Here is a 21768-nt window from a genome sequence, read left to right on the forward strand (position 1 = left end):
CTTCAGTGGGTAAGTAACATGGTGTCTGGGTAGTGGTATACATTTTAAATAAATAGAAGTGTACTTCTCCATTGGAGAAGTGCTTTTTATTTAGCGTAGTGCAGTACCAAAGCAGCTAATGGTAAAGTGCCTGCATAATATATGATTAACACACTAAGTATAAGTAGCAAACCCATTTTGCTCAAAGCTATATATAGAAACAGGATATGACCAACATACTGTGACTTAAACTGGCAATTAATTAATATAAAACAGAGCTACAAAGCTCAATACATTCTAAATTGTATTTCAATATGTATAAAAAATTAGAGAAATTTACCTAAATATAATGCATAGAACACTTCTGTACGATTCTCCAGAATTGAAATGAATATAAAATTACATTAAATGAATTCTCACACCCAGAGCAATAACAGTGATCTGACGCACCCGGAATCGAAGGCTAAGGCTTCCCAACCCGATCCCAAAGTACACCAAATCGCAAACATGCAACTATGAGTAAAAGAAGACATTATGTCCATAAATAAAATTGAACAAAACATGATTATGGTACTAAAACCAATTAAAATACAGTTAAAAAACTACTTTCCTTCCTGAAGCTGATGGGGATTTTCAACACTAAGTCTTGATCACAGAATAGAAATAATGAGGTGTGTGTGTGTGTGGGTCGAAATATAAATAGAGAGATCATTTGTCTTGGGCACATGTATGCAAAAGACCATGAATCGGAGATTAGATATGGACGTCAAATATTAATAGAGTTCTCACATAATTTAATTTCAAGAGTTTCTGTAATTAATAGTCTGGTATAGTTAAATTGTACATTAAGTATTTTTTCCTCTTTGAAAAAAAAAATGTGTGGTTTCATTAATGGCATGAAAGGCCAATTCTGACGCTGCTGAATGGGAAACATGGACTGAGGACGTGTGTTGCTTAACTCTCAAATCCAGTGTGCGTTGATTGATTAAAAATAATAGACCTTTATAGGTGAACATGAGATAGCTATTATAATGCAGGAACTTACCAGTATTTGTTGGCTTACGATAGATTAAACTGGACTTTATTCGTATCCCACATAAGCATGAAATATAGGAAATTTAATGATTTTGTTTCAGTATTTTTCATTTCCAACGTAAAATTGAGTCTAGGATGAATATTATTTAATATATGTAAGATGTCTTGAATATTGCCATTATCAGTAATAAGGTATGTTCGTGTCAGACGGCACCTGGGATTTCTCCCATCTCCGCGTGTGTTTCGCTGTATCGAGGACAATACACTGTCAAGCCAGAGACTTGAAAATGTGTTGGTCGTGTCTGTGCAGTGTGATATGTTGTGCCCATTGTTTATCCGGCTTATTGGCCGCCATGCCCCTAGTGGGGCCCGACGTTGCCCATACCCTGCCACGTGGAGGCTAGCCGGGTGTATCCAGTATCACAACAATTTGCTCTGGCAGGTCCTGCCACCTAGTTTCCTGGGATTTCAGTGGCTAAGGCCTATTTAAAAAAATAAAATAAAATAAAAAGTTTATGCATTTGACATTAATGCTTAATGGGGTTGCTGTTAGGAAATCGCTGGTTAGGGTTGAGCACTAAAGAGATGTGTTAAAGGCCAAATAGGTCGGGCAAAATTTTGATGTTATTAAATTTAGACATGTAACGCTAGATAAAAGCGGATAGTGTTAGATATCTTAGAGATTTACACAAAACCGGTAGAATTTAGACGTTGGTTATAATTTGGCGGCGTTGTTAAGGGGTGTACTTGGTCGATTTAGTGAGAGAGAGAGGGGGGGGAGATTGAAGACTGGGGAGGAAACAGATAGAAGAATAGGGACGGATAGAGTAGGCATCCCCAAAGAGGTCAGTGGAGACGAGCCCCACCAGGCGAAATATGGGGGGGTAAGCAGGGAGGAGAGGAGACAGAGATCCATCTCCTCCATTCCCTGCCTGGGGATGGGGTTTTAAAGGGAACCAGGTTAGAGTATCCAGTTCGGATCGCCAATGGCGTGTTGGCAGCAAAGCCGCAGAATGTCTTCGTCAGTGTCTTGTCCAAGGAGTGTCGAATCCGGTATGAAGGTCCAGCTGCCCATGCTCTGGGGGTGGGATATGTTAGCTGGCAGTGGGGAACCTACCATTATCAGTAATAATGAGAACATTGTCTAAATACATCCCATGATATGTGATACGAGGTAGAAAAGGTATCAAATGTATATGCTCGATTGTAGAGGTAAACCTCTGGTATTTAAGTTGCTTAGACTCAATTCCATTGGCAAACTGAAAATCAACACCAAAAAATACTCTATTTCTGTTCCATACATTGAACAGTTGCATAAACAGCTTAACAGGTTCTTTAAAGATACAGAGTTTAAAATTGTGGCCAGATCAGTGCAGAAATTACACGCTGTACTAAAATAATCACTCAGTCCTTTCTTCTTTCCCGACACAAATAAATGACCTGATATAAGAACATTTCTTGTAGTGACTTAGACTTGTTTTACCAGGGCTCGACACTGTGCACACTGCATTTGAGAGTTAAGCAACACACATCCTCAGTCTGTGCTTCTTGTTCAGTGGCGTCGGAATTGACCTTTTGTGAATAATGAAAATCACACATTTTTATTCAATGAGGCAAAAATACTTAGTGTCCAATGTATCTATACCAGAATATTAATCGCAGAAACTCTTGAAATTAAATAACGTGAGAACTCTGTTAATATTTGATGTCCATATCTAATCTCTGATTCTTGGTCTTTTGCATGCATGCACCCAAGACAAATGATCTCTCTATTTATATTTTGACCCACACACGCACACCTCATTATTTCTATCCTGTGATCAAGACTTAATGTTGAAAATCCCCGTCAGCTTCAGGAAGAAAAGTCATATTTTAAAAGTATTTTAATTGTTTTTATTACTGTAATCATTTTTTGTTTGATTTTATTTATGGACATAATGTCTTCTTTCACTCATAATTGTGTGTTTGTCGTTTGATGTATTTTGGAATCGGATTGGGAGCCTTAGCCTTCATTGCATCAGATCACTGCTATTGCTGTGGGTGTGAGAATTCATTTAATGCAATTTTATATTCATTTCAATTCTGGAGAGTTGTACAGAAGTGTTCTAAGCATCATATTGAGGTACATTTCTCTTATTTTTATACATGCTGGCAATTAATGTGCAATAGATGTTTCCTTTGAGCTTGTGAGGTCAGGTGTCATTACTATTGGGTAAGGAAGCTGAGTTTGCAAACTAACCAAATGAATTTTTCTAAAATTCCTCAAGCAGCATAAGTCTCAGTGTATATCTCAGTGTTAGCATCAGCATTAATAGAGGCATATGATGCAAGAAAGCAAGCATATGCAGCATCAGCCAAAAAAAAAAAGAAAAAACCCCATTCCCATTTCACCCTTCCGTTCGTTCGAAATACCAGTCCAGCTGAGCTTTAAATTTATTTAGGCTATCAACTTCCACAACAAGGGATGGAAGCCTGTTCCATCAACCAACTACCTGCTGGCTAAAAGTAAATTTCCAAACATCTATCCTACATCTGTCTTTCCTCAATTTGAATTTATGCCCTCTCAGGTGATTATTCTGAGCAAGAGTAAGAATTCCATCAGCATTGAGCATGCTCAAACCATTCAAGGCTTTATACACCTCTATCAGATCACCTCGCCGGTGCCTAGTCTCCAGACACTGTAATTTGCAAAACTTAAGCCTTTCTTCGTAAGAGCAACCCTTTGTTCCATTCACTAATCTTGTTGCCCTTCTCTGTACTCGTTCCAGCAGCTCTACATCCTTCTTGAAATGAGGCCTCCAGGCCTGTATACAGTACTCAAGGTGTGGCCTGACCATTGCCTTATACAAGGGAATAATCACCTCCTTATCCCTGCTAGAAAAATTCCTGTATATCATTGACAAGACACCATGAGCTACTCTTGCAGCCCGTCTGCACTGCTCAGAAAACTTCATATCTGCCTGCACAATTACCCCCACGTCATTTTCATTTTCTACCACTTGTCAGTTTAGTACCACAGACTTGATACGTTACTCTGGGGTTACTGTTTCCCATATGTAGTACTTTACATTTGTCAATGTTAAACTTCATTTGCCACCTCTCAGCCCATCTGCTCAATCTTTCCAGATCCTGCTGCAGCAGCATATTGTCAGTAGTGTCCTTAACAACCCTGCCAACCATTGTATCATCTGCAAACTTGGACGTTAAGCTTGATATACCATCATCAATATCATTTATAAATACAGAAAACAACAATGGACCCAACACTGAACCCTGAGGGACTCCACTAATAACATTAGTCCACGATAAGCAGTGTCCATTGATTACCACTCTCTGTCTTCATCCCCTCAACCATCCCTTTATTCATAGCTGCAATTTGCCTCCAATGCCACACTGCTACAATTTGTGCAGCAATCTTCCATGTGCAACAGTATCAAAAGCCTTTCTAAGATCCAAAAATATAATATCAAGGTTATTCCCTGCATCCAGTTCTTTTGTGACTGCATCATAGTATCCAATCAAATTGGTCAGGCAAGACTTTCCCTTAACAAAACCATGCTGTGTCCGAGCTGTAACTGAAGTCTTGTCTAGATGATCCTGCAGTGCTTCTTTAACCAGTGCCTCCATTAATTTTCCAGGAACAGAAGTTAAACTCACAGATCTATAATTACTTATGCAGCCTTTGATCCTCTTTTGTGAATTGGGGTTACATTTGCACATCTCCAGTCAATGGGTACCTCCCCTGAGTCCAAAGAAGCTCTCATAATTATGGCCAAGGGTTTGCTTACTTCCTTTGCTGCCTCCTTTAGTATAACTGGATAGATCTCATCCACCCCGGATGCCTTTTTTATGTTTATCTTCAACAATTTCTTCTCCACTTTCCTCTCAGTTATTACAAAATCATCTAGCTCCCTGCCGGAGTTTACTTCACCTCTGGCATTCCCCTTGCTGAATAACTCCTCGTGTGAATGTAGATGCAAAATACTCATTTAGTTTGTTAGCCACCTGAGCAGGATCCCCAACTGTTGAACCATCAATATCCAGTGGACCAATCTGATTCATCCCTTTCCTTCTAGAGTTTACATAGGTAAAGAACTCTTTTCTGTTTTTCTTTGCATCCTTTGCCAAGGATTTCTCATAATCTGCCTTGGCCTGCCTAATCTCCTTTGTGACTTGGTTACAGACCAGCTTATATCTATCATAGGCTTTCATGTCACCCATTAATTTTTATGTATCCCATGCATTTTTCTTCTCTGCCATATGTCTCATTAGTTCATCTCACATCCATTTAGGCCTAAACCTTGAACAATATTTCTTAGTTGGTATGTAAAGCGTAGCTTTCAAGAAACGTTCTTTGAATGCTTCCCATTTTGAATTTGATTTTGTTGACATGAGTTGGTCCCACTGTATAGAATTTAAATACTGTCTCAGACCATCATAGTCGCCTTTACGAAAGCAAAAACCTTCCCTTTATCCCTGATGGTAGTTACCTCTTTGAGTAAATCCCACTTCAGCACACTGTGATCACTGCCACCTAGTGGTTCCTTTATCTGCAGATTCTTAATGCATGAAGAATCACTACTGATAATCAAATCAAGAATATTACTCCCTCTAGTTGCCTCTGTACATGCTGATGTAGAAAACAATCATCCAATAAATCCACAAAAGCCTTGCTAGTGTGTGAGTGACCAACCCACAAATTCCAGTCAATATCTGTGAATTTAAAATTGCCCATTATAAGACTTTCTGATTTACTGGCCCACTCTATTTCCCTGTACAGTGTCTTATTATACTCATCAGAGTCATTAGGCATATAGCACACTCCTACTCTCAATTTTGATCTCTCATTGCTTATGTCACACCAAATTGACTCGACACTGCACTGTACAGCAGTGTCGACTGGCTTCACTTCCTTCGATTTTATGTGATTCTTAACTAATAGCATAACCCCTCCTCCCTTCCTGTCCTGTCTATCCTTTTTGTACACATTGTACTCCCCAAATTCCAGTTCTGCATTCCTTATATCTGTGTGACACCATGTCTCTGATATCCCAACAATATCTGCCTTTGATGTTTTGAGCAGTACCTCAAATTCATCAAATTTATTTACCAAACTCCTAGCATTGTTGTACACTCAAGTATACATGCACCTGTTCCTATTCTTAGCTACCTAACACAACTCATGTGTTTACTTGTACCGCAATGACTCCCAGCAGTCTCCGAAATATCCTGCATCTTGTTTTCCAGGCTGCTGCTCATTCCAATAGAAGCAGTGCAAGAATCACTTTCACCTCTGCCAGTGGCTACTGTTAATCTATTAGTCCTTGTATGCCCCCAAGGTAGCAGTTTTCCGACCCACCTAACACTGCCTCGAAAGCATCAGCAAATATTCTTGCATCCTTTCTATTTAAGTGTATCCCATTCCTGTAGAAGCGGTCTCTCCTGTTAACAAGTACAGACCGCCGACTGGGCTAGCCAGGTGGGTAAAGTGCCTGCCTGGCAACCCCAAGGTTGCATGTTCAAATCCCGCCTTGGGCTTGGATCAAAGTACTGCAAAAACTTTGGGAGGTGCACTATGGCCACAGAAGCCGATGTGCCAACAACTACCAAAAAAAAAAAAAAAAAAAAAAAAAAGTACAGACCAGGCTGAAAAAAATTCTACCCCTTGAGCCTTGCACAATCTTTCCAGGGCCAAATTGATTGACAAGGCCCTCATCATATACTGCCTCCTATCGTTTCTAGGCAGAATTGCAGACTCTTTCAAATTCAACCTTAATTCACAGCTTTTTTTCAACAGTGACCTGTACTTTTTAAGTAATTCCGCCGGTCTCCTACTCTTAATATCATTAGTGTTCTAAGTATCTCTAGTGAAGTGACTACATATAGATGTATTCTGGTATTTCTTTTAATTTTAATTATTTATTCTTCTCATAATTAAAAAAGGATGTAGTGCTGCTGAAATGAGTACAGTGATGGGTAACGAGATTGGTGAGTGGAACAAAGGGCTTCTCCTACCAAGAAAAACTTCAGTTGTACAAATTATAGAATTTGTCGACTAGTCACATGCCAGGTGACTGAGTGAAGTGTGTAAGGCTTAGCTTGAGCTTCCACTGGCAGCCTGTCTGCACTGCTCAGAGAACTTCATATTTGACTGCATAATTATCCCAGGTCTTTGGAACATTATTCTTGGGTCGGTTACTGCTACTCATATATAGTACGTTACTTTTGTCAGGGTTCATCTTAAATTGGCATTTCTCAGCCCATGTGTCTAATTTTTCCACATCTTGTTGCAGCAGCACACCTTCATTACTGTCGGCGCCTCCGTAGCCAGGTGGGCAGGAGCAGCAGTGCGTAGCACACGCTTCTTGATTAGACCGGGGTTCAAGCCCGTCATCACCAAATACGGAGGATGCGGAAAGGTCAGGAATGACCACTGCATATTCCGAAGCAAATGGCCTTAGTTGCTAATGCTCCTAAAAACCAAATAACAAACAAACCTTGTATAAGGCAATGGTCAGGCCACACCTTGAGTGCTGCATACAGGTCTGGAAGCCTCATTCTAAGAAGAGTGTAGAATTGCTAAAACGAGTACAGAGAAGGGCAACAAGACTGGTGAAGGGAACAAAGGGGTGCTCTTATGAAGAAAGGCTTAAGTTCTGCAAATTGCAACTTCTGGAGACTAGGCATCTGTGAGGCGATCTGATTGAGGTGTATAATCCTTGAATGGATTGCGCAGCTCAGTGCTGATAGGATTCTTCCTTATGCTCAGATAACAAACCTGAGGAGGCATAAACTGAAATTGAGGAAAGATAGTTGTCGAATAGATGTGCAGAAATTTTTCTTTAGCCAGCTGGAACAAACTTTGTTGTGGAAGTTTGATAGCTTAAATAAATTCAAGTTAGAACTAGACAAACATTTGGAATGAATGGAACAGGAAAATGGGTGAAATGGGAATATTGTTTTTTTTGCCTATGCTGTATAAGCTCCTTTTCTTGCATCGTATGCCTCTACTAATGCTAATAAGAATGGTTATTAAATACAGTAATTAACTCACTGTTGCATTTTACTGCAAGACAACATTACCTACTATTAAAGAAATGTTGAGTTGCACAGAAGATATTGATTGTGTTTTTACCTTTATAAAATCAGTAATTCAGTATTACTCTTTAAAACTCATTTAAATAGAGTTGAAAGGGAAGCTTCAACAATGACAAAATACTCATTTTCTCACATGGGTTCCTAAATTAATCAGCATCCCTACAGGTCAGCTTCACAAAGCCTCACCTCTTGAACTTGCACTCCATGATCTCAGATGTTGCTGTGCTGCCAGTAAACAAGGAAACAAGCGAACCAGGCCATGTGCATTGGAGAATAGGTGAACTTGAAATATAGACACTCTGTATATGTACGCATACTCTCTCTATATATATTTTTTTATTACTGTTCTTTTCTTTACATTAAAAGAAAAGTGCGAAGAGAAAGGTAATGTAAGGGACTGATAGAAATATGATAGAAATGGTGCAAAAATAATTTGCACCATTTTTATCTTTTGCCAATTAAATCTTAGATGAGGTTCATCGAAGTGGAATTCCATTTATCATCTTATTTATCCTCAATTTAAAATGCAGCTTATCAGGAAATGGATTGTGGCACTTGGCTTAAAAGATGCCATCTCAAAATATTACTACAAAATACCAATATAGTGGTATGTGAAACAGTATTGTGAAATATTTGATGTGTGCCAGTAGCTTTATAAATAGTATGCATTTTATTGGGTTAATCAGTGATTTTAAAAATGTGTTCTGCCAGCAACAGTTCAAAGAAATATGAATATGTTGCTGTATACATTGTGTCTCAAAAATATTGGTACAAACGTTTAGGGGAGGTAGATCACATCTAAAGGAATGTGAATCGCATAGGAACCCATAACCGGAAACGTCACCGTAAGTTGGTAAATGGCGCTGTTCATCAGTTCCCGAGAGAGAAAATTTCTGGTTTACTTATTCAAGCAGTAGTTGCCGCACGAAGAGCATGCTTCGATATACGAACTGTGAACTAGCAGACATGCACCTAGTGTATGGATTAGCAGAGGGCATTGGACGAGCCGCTCAACGAATTTATGGAGAACGCTTCCTAGACAGACATGACCAGACCACCGTTTGTTTGCGCATGTACATCAAAATTTGTGCGATTGTGGGTCATTTAGAGGTAACAGGAGTAGTGCGGGCAGACCATGTTCGACGCGAACTCCCGCCATGGAAGAAAGTGTGTTGAATGCTGTCCAGAATAATCTTACTACCAGCACACGTGCCATTGCCTCTGCCTCAGGAGTGTCTCGTTGCAGTGTACAGTGTGTCTGGCTTGACGATTCCTTACACCCCTTTCATCTCCAAAGGTTTCAGTTACTGCTCTTCCAAGATCTTCCTGCACGTGTGGCTTTTGCGCAGTGGTTTCTCCAAGAAAGTGTTCAACAAGACTTGAATTTTCCAGCCTATATTTTGTTCACGGATGAGGCTTATTTCACTCGGGAAGGCTTATTCAATCAGCACAATGCTCATGTGTGAGCTCACAACAACCCACACGGTGTGCGCTCCCATGTGGCACAACATCGCTTTGCAATAAATGTGTGGGCAGGTATGGTCGGTGACTGCTTAGTCGGCCCATACCTGTTACCATCCCGCATGAACTTCGCTAAATATCAGATCTTTCTTGAACAAGTTCTACCAGGGTTAATCGACGATGTTCCAGAAAATGTGAGACGCAACATTTGGTTTCAACATGACGGGGCGCCTGCCCATTATGGAAGGTGTGTTCGTGACCATTTGAACAGGTGTTTTGGGCGTCGATGAATTGGCTGTGGTGGACCCGTTGCCTGGTCCCAACACTCACCGATTTATCGAGCCTTGATTTCTTTTTGTGTGGGGCTCTCAAATCTATTGTGTATGAATCTCCTGTGGAGACTGAGATGGATCTCGTGGCGAGACTCATCTGCGCTGCTACTACTGTCAAAGAAACTCCAGGTGTGTTCAACCGTGTCCGCCAATCCATGCTGCATCGGTGTCACGCATGCATTGTGTCTCATGGTGGAACCTTCGAGCATCTGTTGTAACATTATGAAATGCATCCATCTCGTACTCCATTGTTAATATTATGTCAAATAAATGTTTGCCACTAATTACTGTCTTGTGCCATTTCTGCTTCTTGTGCCTCTGCTACTACTTTCCTGTGACATTTCTGATTATGGGTTCCTGTGCGATTCACATTCCTTTAGACGTTACCTACCTCCCCTAAACGTTTGTACCAATATTTTTGAGACACCCTGTATAATTCATTTTGTTTTACTAATATAGGTGTTATTTATTTTATAGCTATTGGCAGAACTCTAATTCCTCGATACTTCCGCAGTATTTTTGAAGGAGGAGTTACAGATCTGTATTTTAATCTAAAGCATCCCAAAGAATCTTTTCATAACACTTCAATAACTCTTGACTGTGATCAGTGTACAATGATTACTCACCATGGAAAACCAGTATATAGCAAAGTAAGAAATACCATCTTAAAAGTTTATCTAATTAACATTTTACTGTAATTCCTAGATTGAGTAATTGAATTGTTGTTATTCAGTAATTAACCAGTAGTAATAACTTTTTAATTCTCATAGCTCTATAACTAAGCTTTTTGGTTAATAAATTATATATATAACTTACTATGCCACATAAGTTGAACATTATGAAGCATATATTGTCTTACTGTCATTTGTAGTGAATTAACTAAACAGATTAAAATTGCTAGAGTAACTTTATAAGAACAGGAAAACTTTATTAATCATGTTATACAAAGTTTTTTGAAACATAATATATATTCAACAGATGGAGGAATTGATTTTAGGATAATAGTTGAATACTTTATTCTGATTTTTTTTGATTAACATATTATGAATGACAAAGTAGTTGATTGGCTTATGAGTTAATTGTTGTAAACCGGTATGATACCAATTTATTTTTTAATACAAATCAACATTTTTAAGGCAGCTTCTTATTACATTAATAGTAATAATTAGTAGCAAAGATGCCTTTAAATTTAAGCTGTGATCATCTAATAGTTTATTTGCAGTTTTTCAGGTAATACTTTTTTTTGCAATACATACTTCATAACTGAAATTTTTATTAAATAACTATAATTATGAACCTTGTGTGCTTCTCTGAATTTAAAGTATAATAACAATATTAACTTTATATTAAACTTTTTGAAGACATTATTTTAGTGCAGGGTGAAAATTTCATTGTGTTATTTTTTGCCTAGTTTCATATTAGTTAAATTACTTTTCTTTTGTTACTCTTCAGAGCCAATGTTATAATATTGACTATAAAAAGTAAATTAATATTTAATAATAATTTTCAGGACAGAAAAGTTCTTTCTTTCTTTCTTTCTTTCTTTGGCCATTCTAATACTGGTAGTAATTAATGCAAAGTAATAATGTTAATACAAATCATAGCGGTACCAGAAGAACTGTTTCAAATTATATGATTAGTCTCTCTCTCTCTCTCTCTCTCTGCTTAATGTTTTTTCCATTAAAAGGAAACCTACAGTATGACATGTTATAGGAAAATATATGCTGTTGTAATTTCTTTTTGAACTTTAAACAGATAATTACTTTGTGAACAGTTTTTCCCCCAAGTTTTTAACTTGCCTTCATAAAAGTCTGCACTCCTGCCACCTGTAATGTGCTTCACTTTGCAGTTACTGGTGTGGTAGTGTCTAATTGATTAGGTTGCCATGGAGAGGAGGCAGTATTGATCCAGTTTCCATGGTAACTTTGTTCTCTGGTTGGAGAAGGATAAATTTGGCTAGAATATAGAGCTACTGCTCATTGATTTTGTGAGAATTTTACGGTCTTTATGAGAAATTTGTCCTCAAAAACACAAACTTATTTTTGAAAATCTTCAGTTTGTAGTTGTTTACAGTAAATCAGTTTGCATTAATTTTTGTTAATTCTATGATTATAGTTTATTTCACTAAATATTAATATATAATTTTGCATAATACTCATAATGACATATACTATTAACCTATTGCACTTTTTATAACTTTGTCATATAACTTTATTATGGAAGCATGAAGCTTTGTCAAATGCATGCTTTTGTGGTAATTCCATACATGCCAGTATGGAATTGTTTAATCATTATTGACAATTTAGGTTATTAACCATTATTCACCTTCTAATTAAGAATTTACACAAATTCTTAAACATACATTAATTAGATTCTCAAGAATCTAATTAATGTATGTTTATTTGAATCTGTTCAGTATTCATATTTGTGTACCACTGTAAAGTTAGATATACCTGTTCAGCTGTCTTACACACAAAAAATTGCATTTTAAATTTTTTTTGTTTACAAATGTTTTTACACAGCATATTTGCAATAGTTCTTCTAAATCAGCCCATTTATAACATTACCAAATTTGAATAGCAATATTCAGGTTGGGGATGTGTACTTAAATGCATCACTTTTCAGTTCACTTTTATAATATAAATTTGTTAGTTAGCAGTGGTGTTTTTTTTTTTTTTAAATTTAAGTTTTGTCACAGAAACATGCACACTAGCAATTGCATAAAAATATTCATTTGTATTATAAAATTAACATTGATTGTTAACGATAATTGTTTCATTACTGTAACTGCTATATCAGACCTGGTGAACCAATGGCACATGTGCCACAAGATCACATGGGACAGTATATGTGCAAGTAAAAAAAAAAAAAAAAAAGTAAAGTGCAGCGATTATCAACCCACTGCAGGATGGAAGCCTCCTCAACAATTCATGCTGAGGGAAATGGACCATTATCTGCCATGCTGGTCCAGTGCGGGTTGGCAGATCGATCGTATTCAGCAGTCAGGGGCTTGAACCCCGGTCTACTCAAAGAGCGTGTGCTACTGCACTCCCGCCCCTGACCACTCGGCTACGGAGGCCTAGCCACCTATAAATACAGGTACTCCCCAGCTTATGTAATACTTGACTTATGGAAATTTGACTTTACTTGACTTTAAAAAAAAAAATCATGGAAACGTATTTTGCATCCTGTAGGAATAAATGGAGGTATCATGAAAATATAATGTGACCCGAATAACACAGGTTTTTTATTTTTATTATTTTTTTTAATTTGTTCCAAGATCTCGGAAGTTGAAATTTTCGCTATATAACTAAGCTGTTCATCTCTCTAAAAGGTCATTTTTATAATGGAAATTGCACTACATTTTCATCATTATCATATGTTCCGTTATAAGAATCAATTTTGAACGCCTTTGTGATAATTTTCTAAAACACATTTCTGGAGGTCACAGTGCTAAACAATAGTGACAAGTGACTTTCTCAGTGATTTATAGAGTGCTCTTATAAAAGAAAAAAAAATTTATTTCTTTTTTAGTGTGTTTCTTGTTTATTTACTTCCAGTGGTTCTGTGCTTAAAGTATTAAGTAAGAACACAGAAAGGAAAACAACCTTTCTTTATTTAATATCCTAAATTATAGGAGAAAACCTCATACCTTTTTAGTAGTCCTACTAAAAAGGTATGAGGTTTTCTCCTATAATTTAAGATTCTTATAATAATAGGACTTATTGGGCTTCATAGTCCTTTTTGATTTGAATTTATTTAGTATATATATATTTATTACTAACAAACAACTAACTTCTACAACTGCTTGGTCACTGGTGGCAATTGGTCGCTCCTGCCTCCGCGTGGCGGGGCCGGTAACCTGGGAGAAGAAAGTCACTCTCCCAGGGCTAAAAGGAGCAACGATGGACTTGAATAATTTTCCCCCTTTAGAGCGATCAAGCTCAAGGTTAGACATATCTAATGAAAATGACACCAAACCAACCTAAAAGGCTTCGAAGAGAAGCAGAGCATCCTAACCTACCAAACGTTTTGGTGATACACTCTCTGTCCACTCAGCATGTGGGCAAGTTATCACCATTTATGATACAAAAATATTTGGAGTCCATAGCTGGATAACCCAAAATGGTGAAGCTAATGGTGAAGTTTAATGAAGCGAACTGGAATGACTATTCTTCCAAAATCCTTTTAGATAGAATTTGATTTATGTCAACAGAAACCAATTGATGATGTAACCACTTACCTAACCAACCAGATTCTGAATGCTCCATTACAAAATCCAAAACATATCACACCCATTGAAATCACTGGTGGAATACAGAGTGCTTTAATGCCAAACAGGAGAAAAATTGTGTTTGGAATAATTTCTGCATGTATCCTACCACCAGTAACTTAATTGCTTATAAGAGACTTAAAGCAAGACAAATTAGACGTAAAGCGAAACATGACTCGTGGATTGCCTTTGCCTCAACCATAACAAGAGACACTGACATATGGCTGATCTGGAGAAGGATACAAGCCCTAAATGGAAAATTTGTGTGGCTTCCTTCTCCGATTCTTCATTGGAAAGGGAAAGACTTATCTATGCCTGAAGAAGTTGCTAATGCATTAGCAGAATTGTTCTCCATAATCTCTGCTTCCTATGCATCCTCTTTCAAAAACATTAAAGCAAGTGCAGAATGGCATAAAATCAACTTCTTCACGTGCCGCTCCTTCCCATACAACCAACCCTTTACATTTACAGAACTCAAAGAAACATTACATAGATCATCCAGTAGTGCTTCAGGACCGGATGATATTCATTACATTATGCTGAAGCATTTACCTGAAAAGGACTTGCATATCTTGTTGATCTACAATCGGATCTTTTATGAAAATGCCTATCCTTCTTCTGGTGCCATGCTTTCATTATTGCCATACCAAAACCAGGAAAAGATCCTTCCCTGGTTCAAAATTATAGGCCCATATCTCTCACAAGTTGCTTGAGTAAAATTTTCGAAAAGATGGTTCATAGTAGGCTCACTTGCATCCTGGAGTCACAGAATCTGCTGCCAGACCATTAGTACGACTTTTTAAAAAAAAGATCAACCTCAGACATGATCATCAAAGCCGAATCTCACATCTGTAATGCCTTTGTCAGGAAACAACATCTAGTTATGGTCAACCTAGACCTTGAAAAGGCATTTGACACTACCTGGCATTATGGTATTGTTGTGGATATTTACCATCTAGAACTTAGGGGTCATTTGCCTGAAATAATTCAATTTCCTGCAATTGTGTTATTTTCAGTTCAATATAAAAACATACTCTCTGTTTCTCACATTCAGGAAGAAGGAGTCCCTCAGGGATCGATACTTAGTCCAACATTATTTGCAATCCGAATTAGCAGCATGTGGATCGAAGGATCATGACAGAAGATATCCCAAAAACTGTCGAAACATATATGTATGCAGACGACCTTACCATTTCCTGTTAATCTCAAAGTATCAACACCATCGAACAGCAGCTCCAACTTGCCACAAACAAAATGGAATTCTGGACTTCGCTGAACGGCTACCAACTATCAGAAAAGAAATGTACTGCCACTCACTTTTCCAAATGATGGATTCTTCATCATGATCCTGACTTGCAAATAAATAAGACTCCAATACCACTTGTCACTACCATTAGATTTCTTGGACTAATATTAGACAGCAAGCTGAACTTCCAAGCTCACATTACTCACTTAAGAACCACATGTCTAAAGCATTTGAACATACTTCGATCAGTCTCGTCCATGTCTTGGGGAGCTGATCGGTATACTTTAATGCATCTTTACAGAACTTTAATCTGGTCACACTTAGATTATGGTTGTCTAGTATATGGCTCTGCCAGAAGCACTGCTTTACAATGTCTAAATGTGATCTGGCACAGTGCTCTGAGGACTGCTTTCGGTGCTTTCAGGACTTCTGCAATCCAAAGTCTTTATATTGGAGTGCATGATCTTTCATTACATCTTCGTAGGAAAACATTACTACTAAAATACGCTGCCAAGGTCCAGAGCCTTCCATCGCACCCCATTTGGAAGTATCTTTATAATACTCGGTGGGATTTTTTCTATGAGAGCAAGCCAAATGAAAATAGACCTGCTTCACTCAGGATTAAACAGCTTATTCAGAGTTGGAATATCGATTTCAGTGATATTTTTCATGACACAACTGCACCTGTTCCACCTTGGACGTATATTTCTGCCTCTTACGATGCACACTTTCTTCAGTGCGGAAAGATTGTCATACCTCCCTGCAGTATCAGGCAGTTGCACTCAGCTCACTCTACTCTGAACTCCCATGCCTATAAAATCTATACTGATGGATCGAAAACTGCCAGTACAGTAGGTGCTGCTGCAGTGTTTCATTCACTTACTGTTACAACCCCATTACCATTAGCATGCAGCTTCTTCACAGCTGAATTATATGCCATCAAATTAGCACTTAGTAAAATTATTACGCTTTCCATCTCATATGCCATAATTTACAACTCCCTCAGTGCTATCTCTGCCATAAGGAAGAATTTCTCATCCTATCTTGAAAGACATTCATTCCCAGCTAATCTTCTGCAGCATGTCCAATCAGTTTTTGCTAGATCCGTGGCCATTCTGCCATTCCAGGAAGTGAAAGTTCTGATCTTGCTGCTAAACATCCCCAATTATCTTTCTCACAACATCCTCAGGTTCCTCACACTGACTATAAACCCATCATTCGCAAAGCATGCTTCGATAATTGGTCACATATCTGGAAAAGTAACACCAACAATAAACTGTACCAAATAAAAGAAGATCCAAAGCTGTGGCTCTCTGGCTTAAGATGAGACAGATGAGCGGAAGTGGTATTGGCAAAACACAGAATAAGTCACACTCATCTCTTCCTATTATTGGGAGAAAACCCACCTCAGTGCTCATCCTGTCAGACACAACTTATGATCTGTCATTTTTTGGTTGATCGTCCCTTACATTCAATCATCCAGTCAAACACTTTTCAGTCACTCTCCATGTTGAATATATCACCTAATTTATTTAATTTCTTAGGAAATGAAGCAAATATTGAAGAACTTTTATTGTATCTAAAACAGGAGCAGGCTTGTACAGGAGCATATGCTTTAACATCTATAACTATATGTTACATGTAAATAAACAATGAACAGACACAATTTGGCTGCCGACCAGGCTAGCTGGGTGGGTAAAGTACCTGCCTAGCAACCCAAAGGTCGCGGGTTCGAATCCCGCCTCGGGCTTGGATCAAAGTACTGCAAAAACCTTGGGAGGTGCATTATGGCCACAGAAGCCGATGTGCCAACAACTACAAAAAAAAAACAAAAAAAAACCACAATTTGGCCTTAGTGGCCCTTGTGTCGTTAAGTCTAATACCAACAACAACAGCAACTGGAAGTCACTACTATAAAACAATAAAAGCAATTTGCACTTTTGGGTTTATTGGGCTTTTCTGTTAGCGCAATCTATTATAAACGGGTAGTGAATTCTATCTTATTGCATTTGCGATAATACCGATAACTGGAATTCTTTGGGTTTTTACTTTACGGTATTATGGTGAAATGAGGTCCCCTTCACTGAAATCTTCAATCATATAAAAAACATAAATAAATTTTCAGAATCTTCTTTTCATTCCTATTTACTTATTACAATGGTGAAGGGAAAGGGGCCAATGGAAAGTGCAAGCGCTGGCAGTGCTAGGAAACGAAACAAAATTGATTTAGAAATGAAGATGATTAATTAAGAAGTATGAAGCAGGACAAAGTTTGTCATCTACTGCACGGAATTAGGCCTCGCTGCTTCAACAGTGAATACTATTTTAAGGGACAGAGCACGTATAAAAGAACATGTTAAAGGATCAACGTATTTCAAACGGGGGCCAGTCTGCCCCAGCAGTGATCACAAAACAGCATTCAGGTGCTATATCGAAAAGTGTGCTATATGGAAAAGCTATTAATAATATGGATGGAAAATTAGATTCAGGAGCAAGTGCCCCTGAGTCTGATGGCCATTCAAGCAAAAGCAAGAAGTATTTATGAAGATATTAAGGATGAGTTCGTGGCAAGCAGTGGGTGGTTTAATAGCTTCGCGCTGGTTTCCAAAACCTTAAAGTATATGGTGAAGTTGTTGCCGATTCTGCAGCTGCAGAGAAATTTTGTGATGTGTTGGAAAAAACTCCTAAATCTCCACAGTCCCCAACTTCAGCAGCGGTGTGCTTATCAGCTGGAGAGTTAATTCTGGCAATGATGCTCGAAAGGTAAAACTTGCTGAGTTATGCATTTCTCCTCTCTCTTTTGTAACCTTATAATTTTGAAATTTTTGTAATTTTGCTGCACTTTCGTAATTTTTCCTGCGCATGAGATAAAAAAACAAAAAAACAAAAACTGAATAGATAATTTTATTTACATGTTTGTTGAACATTTCTTTTTTGCTTCAAACAAATTCAGTGCGCATAGTTGCGAGTGCTGCATAAGCATTTAGGGAAATTCCGACTTATGTAGAAGTCTGCAGAACGCAACCCTTACATAAGAAAGGGGGGGTGTGGCTGTAGTTATGTAAATTATATTTTTTTTATTTGAAGAAAAATTTCTTCAAATAAAAAACCCACCCACCCCTTTCAAACTCCAGAACCTCTACTAAGAGGATGGGTGGTTGCACACTGGGATTCAGAGTGAAAAATTTTAATCTTTTCTTTGTGTTCCCTTTTTTCTTTGCTGATTCTAATTTGTTTCTCTTTCCAAACTATTGGGTAGTGAGGGTACAGAAGGGTTTATCTCTTTGTTTTCCTTTGCCCCTCCACTTCCTTGTTACCTAAAGTAATGCAGTTTTTTTTTTTTTTTTTTTTTTTATGAATACCGCAAACACAAAGGCCATTAGAACCTGTAGCACTTAGTACCATGTTGAAGGTTAAGAAAGCAGAAGATACTCACCGACATTAGATTTGAATTGCTATAGATTGTAATTTTCAGGAAATACATGTGAAGGAAGGTTGTTCCACAAGATAGAAGTAGCAGGGATATTAATAATAGCAGGGAAGTGTATTGTGCAAAAAGGATAGGTGGAATAGAACCCGGGCATGTCTACCATGGCAAAAGTTGAAGTTGTTGTAGAGCAGATATCATCTTTTAAGGGTACAAAAGGTGATGTAAACTATGACACTAACAGTAGGAGATCTGCAGACTTACTTAACAAGTACAGGGCAATGTTGAAAAAAGTCACAAGCTAAGTTTAAATTTGAGTGTGTATTCTGCCCAGACACGATAGGAGGGTGTATATTGCATTACCATTAATAGAGGCACATGATGCAAGAACGAAAGTTTATGCAGCATCAGCCAAAAAAAAAAAAAAAAAAAAAAACCCCTTCCCAGTTCACTGATCTATTCAAATGTTTGTCTAGTTCTGCCTTGAATCTATTTAGGCTATCAACTTCCACAACAACATATGGAAGTTTGTTCCGGCAATCAACTACCTGCTGGCTAAAGGCAAACTTTCGCACATCTATTCTACAGCTGTCCACAGTTTGAATATATGCCCCCTCAAGTTTGTAATCTGAGGAAGAGGAAGGATCCCATCAGCATTGAGCTTGCTCAATCCATTCAAGGCCTTATTCACCTCAATCAGATAATCTCGCAGGTGCGTAGTCTCAAGAAGCTGCAATTTGCAGAACTTAAGTCTTTCTTCATAAGAGCACCCCTTTGTTCCCTTCACCAGTCTTGTTGCCCTTCTCTGTACTCGTTCTAGCAATTCTACATCATTCTTAGAATAAAGCTTCCAGACCTGCATGAAGTACTCAAGGTGTGGCCTGACCATTGCCTTATACAAGGGGATAATCACCTCCTTATCCCTGCTCGCAAAATTCTTGTATATCATTGACAACACTCCATGACCTACTCTGGCTGCCTGTCTGCACTGCTCAGAAAACTTCATATCTGACTGCACAATTACACCCAGGTCTCTTTCATTCTCCGCTACCCTGAGTGTAACACCACATAGTTGGTACAATTCTCTGTGGTTACTGCTATCCATATTGCAGTACTTTGCATTTGTCAATATTGAAGTGGCAATTGAACTTCAATTGCCACTTCTCAGCCCATCTACCCAACTTTTCCAGATCCTGTTGCAGCAGCAGCATACTGTCTGTTTGTTATTTGGTTTTTGGGAGCTTTAGCAACTAAGGCCATATTCCTCTGGGGATATGCAGTGATTCCCTGCATATCCCCGGAGGAATATGTCAGTTATTCCCTGACCTTTCCGCATCCTCCGTATTTGGTAGTCATGGGCTCGAACCCCGGTCTAATCAAGAGGCGTGTGCTACGCATTGCTGCTCCTGCCCACCAGGCTACGGAGGCACCCGGCATACTGTCATTACTCTTATTAACAACCCTGCCAACCTTTGTATCATCTGCAAACTTTGACATTAAGCTTGATATGCCTTCATCAATATCATTGATAAATATACAATACAACAATGGGCCCAACACCGAACTCTCTGAGGGACGCCAATAATAACATTAGTCCACAGAGCAGTACCCATTGATTATCACTCTGTCTTCTCCCACTCAACCATCCTTTTATCCATTGTAGCAGCTTGCCCTTAATGCCATACTGCTCCAATTTGCACAGTAGTCTTCCATGTGCAACAGTATCAATAGCTTTCCTGAAATCCAAGTTTATGATATCAAAATTATTTTTTGCATCCAGTTCCTTTGACTACATCATAGTATCTGATCAAATTGGTCAGAAAAGACTCCCCTTGACAAACCCATGCCATGTCTGAATTATTACTGCTGTCTTGTCTAGATGATCCCGCATTACTTATTTTTAACCAGTTACTCCATTATTTTCCCTGGAACAGAAGTCAAACTAACAGGTCTGTTATTACTCGTGTCACCCTTTGATCCCACTTTGTGAATTGGAGATACATTTGCACATCTCCTGTCGGTCGGGACTTCCCACGAGTCCAAGGATGCTCTCATAATTATGGCTAAGGGTTTGCTTACTTCCTTTGACACCTCCTTTAATATAACTGGATAGATCCTGTCCACCCCAAGTGCTTTTTTTTATGTTTAACTTCAACAATTTCTCCTCCACACTGCTCTCATTTATTACAAAATCACTTAGCTCCCTGTTAGAGTTTGATAAACTTCTGACACTCCCCTCATTGAATATCTACTCGCATGTGAATGTAGATGCAAAATACTCATTCAGTTTATCAGCTACCTGAGCATGATCATCAGTAGTCAACCCATCTATGTTAAGTGGTCCAATCTGATTCATCACTTTCCTTCTAGACTTTACATAAGTAAAGAACTCTTTGCTGTTTTCCTTTGCATCCTTTCCCAAAGATTTTTCATAATCTGCCTTCGCTCGCCTAACCTCCTTTGTGACTTGATTAGAGAGTAGTTTGTATTTACCATAGGCTTTTGTGTCGCCTGACAATTTATGTGCATCGTATGGATTTTTATTCTCTGCCACAAATTTCATTAGTTTATCTGATCCATTTGGGCCTAAACCCAGAACAATATTTCTTAGTTGTAACAAAAAGCCTAGTAGCTTCCAAACTTACTTCCTTGAATGCTTCAAATTTAAAATTTGCTTTTGGTAACATTATCAGTTGGCTCCACTATATAGAAACTAAAAAATCTCTGAGACCACTGTAGTTGCCTTTACAAAAGCAAAAACCCTTCCCTTTACCAAAGATGTTATCAACAGTAAATTCTAAGTGGGAAGAATTCAAGGAATTAATCGTGGATGCTACTAAAAGTTTCATACCTATTAAGAAATATTGTTCAAGGTTTAGGCCTAAATGGTTATCAAATGAACTAATGAGACTCGTGA

At 38.2% G+C, this 21768-nt stretch overlaps 1 protein-coding gene across 1 annotated transcript in view; it reads left to right on the top strand.

The window, feature by feature from the left end:
* The window catches only part of LOC150078442 (LIM domain-binding protein 2-like), a 374189-nt gene that overhangs the window by 144263 nt on the left and 208158 nt on the right, over positions 1 to 21768 (top strand). Inside the window, exon 4 of the mRNA XM_090384564.1 lies at positions 10383 to 10555. Coding sequence (XP_090240690.1) covers positions 10383 to 10555 — 173 coding nt within the window. The remainder of the gene's footprint in view (positions 1 to 10382; positions 10556 to 21768) is intronic.

The sequence above is a fragment of the Mastigoproctus giganteus genome, chromosome 11 (assembly GCF_048544385.1).
Source record: "Mastigoproctus giganteus isolate SK-2022 chromosome 11, ASM4854438v1, whole genome shotgun sequence".
Lineage (NCBI taxonomy): Eukaryota > Metazoa > Arthropoda > Arachnida > Uropygi > Thelyphonidae > Mastigoproctus > Mastigoproctus giganteus.